The following is a 10560-nucleotide window of genomic DNA, read 5'->3' on the forward strand; positions in this document are numbered from 1 at the left end:
TTTTTTCCTTGAGACAGAGTTTTGCCCTGTCACCCAGGCTGGAGTGCAGTGGCGTGATCTCAGCTCACTGTAACCTCCGCCTCCTGGGTTCAAGTGGTTCTCCAGCCTCAGCCTCCTGAGTAGCTGGGATTACAGGCGTGTGCCACCATGCCCAGCTAATTTTTATATTTTTTAGTAGAGACGGGGTTTCACCATATTGGCCAGGCTGGTCTCAAACTCGTGACCTCAGGTGATCCACCTGCCTCAACCTCCCAAATTGCTAGTATTGCAGGCATGAGCCACCGTGCCTGGCATTACTACTATTATTTTTGGTTTTTGTTTTTAAAAAATTATTATAATTTTTTGGTACAGAGTCTCTCTCTATCACCTGGGCTGGAGTACAGTGACCCGATCACAGCTCACTGTAAGCTCTGCCTCCCAGGTTCAAGCAGTTCTCATGTCTCAGCCTCTTGAGTAGCTGCGATTACAGGTGTGTGCCACCATGCGTGGCTACTTTTTGTATTTCAGTAGAGACGTGTTTTCGCCATGTTGGCCAGGCCAGTATTGAATTCCTTGGTTCAAGCGATCTGCCCTCTTTGGCCTCCCAAAGTACTGGGATTATAGGCATGAGCCACTCCCCCGAGCTGAGAATAATTTTTTAATAAGAGGGAGTAATTTTTGTAAAGTCCTGGTATAAAGAAGTTTGAGGACATGGTAGAAAACTAGTGTTGCCTTAGAGAAGAGTGAGTGACTGATAAGGTTGTAGCAGTTGATTTGGGCTGTGGCTAAAGATTGGGCTGTGGTTCTTTTTAATAAGTTAATTTCTAGTTAAATGAGTATTTTGCTAAAGCCCTTTATTTACAATCTTGAAAGAGTTCCTGCATGGACTAAGTGATTTTAAGCAGGCACTGGCCTGCTTCAACAAAATTAATTAGCTAATAAGATAAAGTTCATTTGAAATATTTACCAGTTTATTAGTGTCCATAGAGTGTTACACAGGAATGTAAATGCAGATGAGATATGTGAAAGTATTCTAAAGCTACTCTAATTTAAATAGCATGGCGGACATACCTTTAAACCTTTGGCAGAAATTTATGAGCAGCATGTCACTAAAGTGAATGAAGAGGTAGCCAAACTTCGTCGGCGTCTCATGGAACTGATCAGCTTAGTTCAAGAAGTGGTAAGACTACTACTAAAATATTATTATTTTGTTTTTAATCTGTAATGTATAATAATATATTTATATAAGTTAATCAGATGTTGAAATCAAGATTTTCAAGATTAGCAAATTTGATAGGCTGTACCTATAGTCAAATCCCATACATTTCAGAGTATCTGAGAAATTTCCATACAAAACCGCTGGCTTCTAAGGAAGCAGTTGGAGTCAGAGAATTACCACTTATGCAGAATTAGAAAATCAGTGAATTTAAAAAGTCCATTTGTTACAGAGTCAATAATTATTATTATTTTTTTTTTGAGACGGAGTTTCACTCTTGTCCCCCAGGCTGGAGTGCAGTGGCAAGATCTCAGCTCACTGCAACCTCCACCTCCCGGGCTCAAGTGATTCTTCTGCCTCATTTTCCCCAGTGGCTGGGATTACAGGTACCTGCCACCATGCCTGGCTAATTTTTGTATTTTTAGTAGAGACAGGGTTTCACCATATTGGCCAGGCTGGTTTCAAACTCCTGACCTCATGATCCACCTGCCTTGGCCTCCCAAAGTGCTAGGATTACAGGCGTGAGCCACTGTGCCTGGCCCTAATAATTGACTTCTAAACAGAATCAATATTGACTTTTACAGTCATTCGTTAAGTTATACACTCTTTGGATCTCCAGCTTTTGGGTCAGTTTCTTTTGCTAAGCAATGAACTATTTGTGATGTCCTGATTTAGAACTCCACAGAGTTGAAAGTGTAATATTTAACATTACTCTTTAGATATTGTATAGGTCAAACAGCTTTAGTGGGCTATGTATAATGTTATTTCTGTGAAAAAGTGTGATAAGCCCCAAAGAATGAAATACTAAGCATATTTTTAGAATACATTTTGTTTCAAGTTGGCAGAATGACAGTCATAAATGAGGTTTATGGACCGTTTCCTAACTTAAAATGAAGTTTGTGGACCATATGCTAAATTAAAAACAGGTGCCTTCTTTGTTTTACCCCTTTGGGAATCAAGAACCAAGTGATCATTTGTAACATTCTTTATGCAGAAAATTTGTGTTTTTGATTGCAAGTCTGCCATTTTGAAATATAAGCGAGTTGGGTCATTTCCATTTGACCTTCCTCTACCTTTTTCCTATTGTCTATTCTTGGCAATATTACAATGTGGTGCTTCTGTTTTTAAAATCTACCCAATTAAAATTATTCTTAATAATTTTAAGATGATTGATCTTCTAGGAAAGGAACGTAGAAGCTGTAAGAAATGCAAAAGATGAGCGTGTTCGGGAAATTAGGAATGCAGTGGAGATGATGATTGCACGGTTAGACACACAGCTGAAGAATAAACTTATAACACTGATGGGTAAGTGTTTTTGTATGCTGCTGGGGTACCTGGTGCTTTCAGCTTCTTTGAGATTCAGTCTTTGAAGAGTAAGGGGGGTGATCTTAGGAAGGAATCTTGAGATTTTGGGCAACTCCATGTTGTTAAAGTTTAGACAGATAAATGTTTGACTTGTATTTAGAAATGGTAGGAGATAAAAGTTTTCATAGCCATTTGGATGATAATCCAAGTTTTCATAGCCATTTGGATGAAAATCCTAATGGCCACTGGGCATTATTGTTAGGTAGCTTTTTCTCCAAATCTAACAGAATTCCTTCTACTAATGTTCCATATCCTTTCCATCCATTTTCATTGAGGATGAAGAAACTGACATTTGTAAATACCAGCGTCATCCCCTGCCAGTTTTTTCTTAGAGATTTAAAGTCTCAGCTTTTGATTTCTAGTAGGGTTCATTTTATATATGTTTAATTGTATTTATTGGTGATCTTTTGCTTTTCAAAGATTCCTTCATTCTTCTTTGATTGTGGTGCCTGGTATTAAACTTAAAATTTAAGTAAGAATTTGATCCAATGCTATAGTTTGTTTTGTTTGATTTGTTTTGGTGATCTTAGTCTTTCCAGTGTTTTGCTGACTAAAACCAGCTTTGCATTTTTTTTAGCACAGTCCAAAGTGAAATATATATACTTTAAATAAGGTGTGAACAAAGAATTTTTTTTTTGGCTGTCTTGATTCTCCCAAGATTTTAGCCATGTCTTTGTGTCATCCAAAATAAGATTTTATCTATTTTATTTTTAACTTTTAAAAAACGAGATGTAAATATCTTTGAGTTTGTATATTTGTATATCATTTCATAAATTGCTTTTCTATTATAATACTATACTATTTAATATCTGATTTTTAGTTTTTTTCCCACAGACCAAGCAATTAGACAAAATCTGTAGGTATTGATTATACCGGTCACAATGCCACTTAAAGATTTCATGTAAATGAAAATCGTAATTGTGCTTAGGTCCTCAGTTGCAGTCATACATGTAGGTGATCTTAGTTTTTCAGAACTTTAGATAATATTTGAGATCCCTTTAAGTTCCTTAAGCCATGTAGAGTGCTGGATGTTGATACATATTAGGACTTTAAAATTGAGGGGATCTTAACTGTTGATGTAATCTTCAGTAGTAGCCAAATACACATTTGCATATGGCGTTTTCCTTGAGTGAATTTGTTCATTGCTTCATTTATTTAATTGAATCAACTAAAAGTTAAATAATACCACAGTACAGATCTCTTAAGTTTATTAATTTTGCTACCTGTATAACTCCATGAAATAACTTCCCTTTACAATAACTGAACTTGCCCTGCTTTTGTGGCTTGCAAATTATTTTTCATTATGAAAAATTATAATTTGTGATTTCCAAGATAGCTTTTATGATTAAATAGGATTCTTTCTAAGGATAAGAGGTGGGGAAAAGGATATTTTCAGGGTTAGTATATCTTCAGAATAGTCTCATAAGCCTCAGATTTTTAATTCATACTGTAATATCTGCCACTAATTTATTATTATTATTATTATTATTGAGACGGAGTCTCGCTCTGTCATCCAGGCTGGAGTACAGTGGCACTATCTCAGCTCACTGCAACCTCCGCCTCCCAGGTTCAAGCAATTCTGCCTCAGCCTCCCGAGTAGCTGGGACTACAGGCATGTGCCACCACCCCCGGCTAATTTTTTGTATTTTTAGTAGAGATGGGGATTTCACCATATTGGCCAGGCTGGTGTTGAACTCCTGACCTCAAGTGATCCACCTGCCTCCACCTCCCAAAGTGCTGGGATTACAGGTGTGAGCCACCACACCTGGCCTCTGCCACTAATTTTTTTTTTTTTTTTTTTGAGATGGAGTCTCACTCTGTTGCCCAGGCTGGAGTGCAGTGGCAAGTGCTCAGCTCACTGCAACCTCTGCTTCCCAGGTTCAAGTGATTCTTCTGCTTCAGCCTCCCAAGTAGCTGGAACTACAGACGTGTGCCACCACACCCTGCTAATTTTTGTAGTTTTAGTAGAAGCAGGGTTTTACCATATTGGCCAGGCTGGTCTTAAACTCCTGACTTTGTGATCCTCCTGCCTTGGCCTCCCAAAGTGCTAGGATTACAGGCGTGAGCCACCACACCCGGCCTCTGCCGCTCATTTTTAAGTTTAATTATGTACTGTAATGTGGTCCATAGGCTAATGTTTTAGGATTGTGGGATGCGGAGATAGTAGAATTTATGTCTGATAATATTAGATTCTAGCTAATACTTTATTTTAACTCTTTTTGCAATCTAGAAATTCTGAGTTTTATTTCAAAAATAAAAGTTCTAGGCTGAGGCAGGTGGATCTCTTGAGCCCAGGAGTTCAAGACCAGCCTGGGCAATGTGGCAAAACCCCATCTCTACCCAAAAAAAAAAAGAAGAAAAATTAGCGAGGTGCAATAGCGTGCTCCTGTAGTCCCGGCTACTCGGGAGGCTGAGGTGGGAGGATCACTTGAGCCTGAGAGGTGGAGGTTGCAGTGAGCCGAGATCGTGCCACTATAATCCAGCCTGGGTGACAGAATCAGACCCTGTCTCGAAAAAAAAAATAAAAATAAATAAAGGCCGGGCTCCTTGGCTCATGCCTGTAATCCCAGCACTTTGGGAGGTCAAGGCAGGCAGATCATCTCAGGTTGGGAGTTCGAGATCAGCCTGACCAACATGAAGAAACTCCGTCTCTACTAAAAATACAAAATTAACCGGTCATGGTGGCACATGCCTGTAATCCCAGCTACTCAGGAGGCTGAGGCAGGAGAATCACTTGAACCCGAGAGGCGGAGGTTGCGGCGAGCTGAGTTGGCGCCATTGCATTCCAGCCTGGGCAACAAGAGTGAAACCTCATCTCAAAAAATAAATAAATAAAATAAAAGTTCTACCTATTAAATGTTTTTTCTTATCAAATAACATAACAGATTGATAAAACTTTTGCTACCATCATGGATGTACTTCCAGTTTTTCAAATTTTGGGTTTATAAAGAAAATGGCCTGATTTGGTAAGCATACCTATCTTCTTTTTGTTTAAAAACATGTAAAGCATTTTCTTCCTTTTCTGTAATGATAATTTCTGTAATGATAATTTTTTTGTTTGTAATTTGAGACAGGGTCTCACTCTGTTGCCCAGGCAGGACTGCAGTGGTGCGATCAAGGCTCTCTGCGTGACTACAAGCAGCCTTGACCACCTGGACTCAAGCGATTCTCATGCCTCAGCCTCTTGAGTAACTGGGACTGCAGGCATGCACTGCCACTCCTGGCTAATTTTTAATTTTTTTGTAGGGACTGAGTCTTACCATGTTGCCTAGGCTGGTCTCAAATACCTAGGCTCAAGTTATCCTCTTGCTTTGGCCTCCCAAAGTGCTGGGATTACAGGCATGAGCCATCGACCCCCGGCAGTAATAATTTGTTTATCCTTTTCTGTCTCCAACTCTGAGACTATTCACCTCTCTGGGAATTTTTTTTTTTTTTGTAAACAGGTCCTTGTAAACAGGACAGACTTTGCTGACATTTAACCTAAAAATCTGGCCCACTTTGTATTCTCTTTTAAGCCACAGTTAAATTTGGTGAAAAATTATTTCAGAATAACTGACTGAATGAAATTCATGTTATTGCTTCTTCCCAAGGGAATATGAAAATCTAGAAAAGTAAATTTTTTGCTTAAAGTATATTGTCATTGCACATTTCATTTCTTAGATGAATTCAGTCTGAGTGATAATCTTCTCTAAAACTAATTAGAATTGGTTCTGAAGTTCCATTTTCAAGGCTACTATAATATTCAACCTCTTAAAATTGAATGAGAATTTTTAGGGTAGCTGTAATGAGGAATTTTTGCTTACTTGAAGTATATTTCTTGTTATTAAATATGTTCATTGGAAGTTAATTTCATTCTTAAACCAGTAATGAGCCCAAGTGTTGATGATTCACTATTTTTAATCAGGTCAGAAGACATCTCTAACCCAAGAAACAGAACTTTTGGAATCCTTACTTCAGGAGGTGGAGCACCAGGTGATGAAATATTAAATGTAATGAAATAGTCTTTATCCTTTTTTCTCTGTATACTATAAAAGTTGTTTTTTTTGACAGAGATTATCCGTTTGAGATCAAAAGATCTGTTGATCTTTGTGTTATAATGGAGATTTTTATGAAATAGGAATCAGCTGATTCTTCTCAAGTTTTTTCTTCATGTTTGGGAACCGCATTAGAACTACATTCTGCTTTGTAAGAACAGAATTGTTTCCATAGAAATCTGAATGTATAAGAGGTTAAAATCTCCCCACACTGTGGGGATATTATTGCCAGTTACTTTACATCTAGTGATTATTACGCTAAAGTTTAGCATTTTTATTTATTGAGGAAATATTAAGTCCTAAATAGATAGAGGCATCGTTGTAAATATTGGTGATACAGCAGCGAACAAAATGGCAAAATTCTGTCCTCATAGAGTTTATATTTTAGATTAGGGTGGGTGAATATGAAGTATATAGTAAATGAGTACATAAAATATATAGTGTTGCGTAAGTATTTGATATATTCACTTGTCTGGAATTTGCTTTTTGTAATTTCTCTCTATGCCTTATACACAGCTGTCTCCTGAGATTTTTATCTTAATCATTCTGGGGACTCCCTTCACATCTTTCTTGTGTTGAATCCCATGTTTCCTGATTCCTATGGTATCTACTTTCTTGGTTTACTTGTTTTGTTTTAATATCCCACTTCGCTCAGTAGCTTTCCAGGAAGGGTAATCAGAACACATTTTTCTTGACTGCATTGTCTGGAAATATTTTTATTTTATTTTTGTACTTGATTGACAATTTGGCTGGTAGAATTCAGCACATAAATATTTACTAAATACTCTTATTTTTCTTCATTATCCCCAATCTTTTTTCCTTTTCCTTTTTACACACACACATGTATATCTGTGGGGTATTGGCCCCAGGACCTTCATGGATACCAAAATCCTCAGATACTCAAGTCCCTTATATAAAATGGCATAGTATTCGCATGTAACCTGTACACATCTCCCATATGCAGACGTGTCAAATTACGACCTTTTGGTCAATGACAGACTGCATATGTGACAATGGTCCCATAAGATTAAAATGGAGCTGAAATATTTCTGTTGCCTAGTGGTGATGTCTAATGACATCATAGCCATTGTAATGTAGTAGCACAAAGCATTAATCACGTGTTTATGGTAATTCTGGTATAAACAAACATACTGCACTGCTAGTTGTATAAAAATATAACACACATAATTATGTATAGTATGTAATACTTGATAAGTATAATAAACAACTATGCTACTGGTTTATGTATTTACTATACCATACCATTCATTATTCTAGAATATATTCTAGCATTTACTCCTACTTTTTTAGAAAAAGTTGTCTATATTCCAGAAGAAGACATTGTTAGCATTGTAGATCCATACATGCTAGTACCCCTGAAGACCTTTCAATGGGACAAGATGTGGAGGTGGAAGGTAGTGATACTGATGATCCTGACCATGTGTAGGCCTAGGCCATTGTCTTAGTTTTTAACAAAACAGTATTGAGATTGGGTGTACACCTGTAGTCCCAGCTACTCAGGAAGCTGAGGTGGGAGGATTGCCTCAGCCCAGGAATTCAAGGCTGCAGTATGCTATGATTGTACCTGTGAAAAGCCTCTGCACTCACCTGAGAAGTATAGCAAGACCCATCTGTTTAAAAAAGTAAACAAATAGGCCAGGTGTGGTGGCTCATGCCTGTAATCTCTGTACTTTCAGAGGCCAAGGTGGGCAGATCTCTTGAGTGAGTTCAAGACCAGCCTGGGCAACATGGTGAAACTCCGTCTCTACTAAAAATACAAAACTTAGCTGGGTGAGGTGGCACATGCCTGTAGTCCCAGCCACTTGGGAGGTTGAGGCATGAAAATTGCTTGAACCTGGGAGGCAGAGGCTTGCAGTGAGCCGAGATCATGTCACTGCACTCCAGCCTGGGCGACAGAGTGAGACCCTGTCTCAAAAAATAAATAAATAAATAAATAATATTAACTGAAAAATGTAGGCTACATGGTGATATAGCCTGTTAGTGTTTATGTAAAGTTTGAAAACATTCAAAACATTGTTTATGGATTTATGTACACACATAGTAATTGCAGAACCACATGTATGGTGATAATAAACTAATTTGAAGGGAGCATGTTGCTTTTGGAAGAAATGGTGTCAAGGAAGGATATACACAGTAAGCATTCAATTATTATAAGTTAAAATTTTTTGTATTATGTGTGTATGTATGTACATATACACAGTGATTTTAAGCATACCTTAAAAATCTTAAGCAAACAGTTCAAATAACTTTAGATCACTTCATGTAAATTGTTCAAAAAACCGTAATGTTTTGGGCAATGCCTGATACATAATAATGTGAATGACAAAATATGCAGCTGTTTGTTATTTTCTGCTGTTACCACTTACCGTTACGTCATTGATTGATACAGTAGCTCAAACATTATATCATTATTCTTGGTAACTATAAACTTTGATATATAGCATATGATATATGATACTTTTTTTTTTTTTCCTTGAGACAGAGTTTTGCCCTGTCACCCAGGCTGGAGTGCAGTGGCGTGATCTCAGCTCACTGTAACCTCCGCCTCCTGGGTTCAAGTAATTCTTGTGCCTCAGCCTCCTGAGTAGCTGGGACTACAGGCACGCGCCACCACGCCCAGCTAATTGTTGTATTTTTAGTAGAGATGGAGTTTCACCGTGTTGATAAGGCCTTGAACTCGCCAGGTCATGAGGTCTTGAACTCCTGACCTCAAGTGATCCACTTGCCTCAGCCTCCCAAAGTCCTGGGATTACAGGTGTGAGCCACTGTGCCCAGCCATATGATACATTATTTTTGGTGAGCCATAAGCAACTGTTATTTAAAAGATATAAACTCAACTGGAGGTGGGTTTTATGAATATCATTCATATGGCATTTGATAGTATATTAGTTTGCTAGGCCTGTCATAACAAAATACCAGTGACTGTGAGACTTAAACATAGAAATTTGTTTTCTCATTATTCTAGGAGCTGAAAGTGTAACATTCAGGTGTTGGCAGGTTTCGTTTCTTCTGAGGTCTCTCTCCTTGACCTGTAAACGACTGCCTTCTTACTGTGTCCTCATGTGGACTTTTCTGTGTGATTGCGCAGCCCTAGAGTCTCTTCCTCTTAATAAGGACACCAGTCATGTTAGATTAAGGCCCTACCCCAGTGGCCTCATTTTAACATAATCACCTCTTTAAAGATTATCTCCAGATAGATTGAGGTACTGGAGGTTGAGCCTGCAGCGTATAAATTATGGAGGAAAGGGCCACAAAATTCAGCACATGACAGATAGTTTACAAAGCTTTTTCACTATAGCTTCATAATCCTTATAACAAACTTAATGAAGTAAGCAGTGGTGGATATTACTATTTTATTTTCGTATGTAAACAGACTCAGAGTCATGTAATTAGTGGCAGAACTAGGACTTAACTTCAAACTGGTTTTTTTGAAGAAAAAATTAGTAGTCTTGTCTTTTATCTACCATGATTATGTTACTGAAGTGAGATTTGTTACTTTTTCCCAAAGTAGTGTTTCCCAAATTAGTATCAGATGGTTTGTGTGTGTGTGTGTGTGTGTGTATACACACGGGTGTATGTGTGTATGTTTTATGTTCTGTTAACCTAGAATACAACCTGAGAAATGATTGCTTTTAAAAGCTTTCAACTTGGCCGGGCACGGTGGCTCACGCCTGTAATCCCAGCAGTTTGGGAGGCTGAGGTGGGTGGATCACGAGGTCAGGAGTTCAAGACCAGCATGACCAACATGGAGAAACCCAGTCTCTACTAAAAAATACAAAAATTAACTGGGTGTGGTGGCACACACCTGTAATCCCAGCTATTCAATAGGCTGAGCCAGGAGAATCACTTGAACCCAGGAGGCGGAGGTTGCAGTGAGCCGAGATCGCGCCGCTGCACTCCAGCCTGGGCGACAGCAAGACGCTGTCTCAAAAAAAAAAAAAAAAA

The 10560-nt window shown here is 38.3% G+C and overlaps 1 protein-coding gene across 1 annotated transcript in view; it reads left to right on the forward strand.

The window, feature by feature from the left end:
* Positions 1-10560, forward strand: part of TRIM37 (tripartite motif containing 37) — a 133122-nt gene that overhangs the window by 25660 nt on the left and 96902 nt on the right. Inside the window, exons 6-8 of the mRNA XM_011953774.1 lie at positions 1037-1159; positions 2377-2500; positions 6465-6532. Of these exons, the coding sequence (XP_011809164.1) occupies positions 1037-1159; positions 2377-2500; positions 6465-6532 (315 nt within the window). The remainder of the gene's footprint in view (positions 1-1036; positions 1160-2376; positions 2501-6464; positions 6533-10560) is intronic.

Source organism: Colobus angolensis, unplaced genomic scaffold (assembly GCF_000951035.1).
Source record: "Colobus angolensis palliatus isolate OR3802 unplaced genomic scaffold, Cang.pa_1.0 Scaffold37, whole genome shotgun sequence".
Lineage (NCBI taxonomy): Eukaryota > Metazoa > Chordata > Mammalia > Primates > Cercopithecidae > Colobus > Colobus angolensis.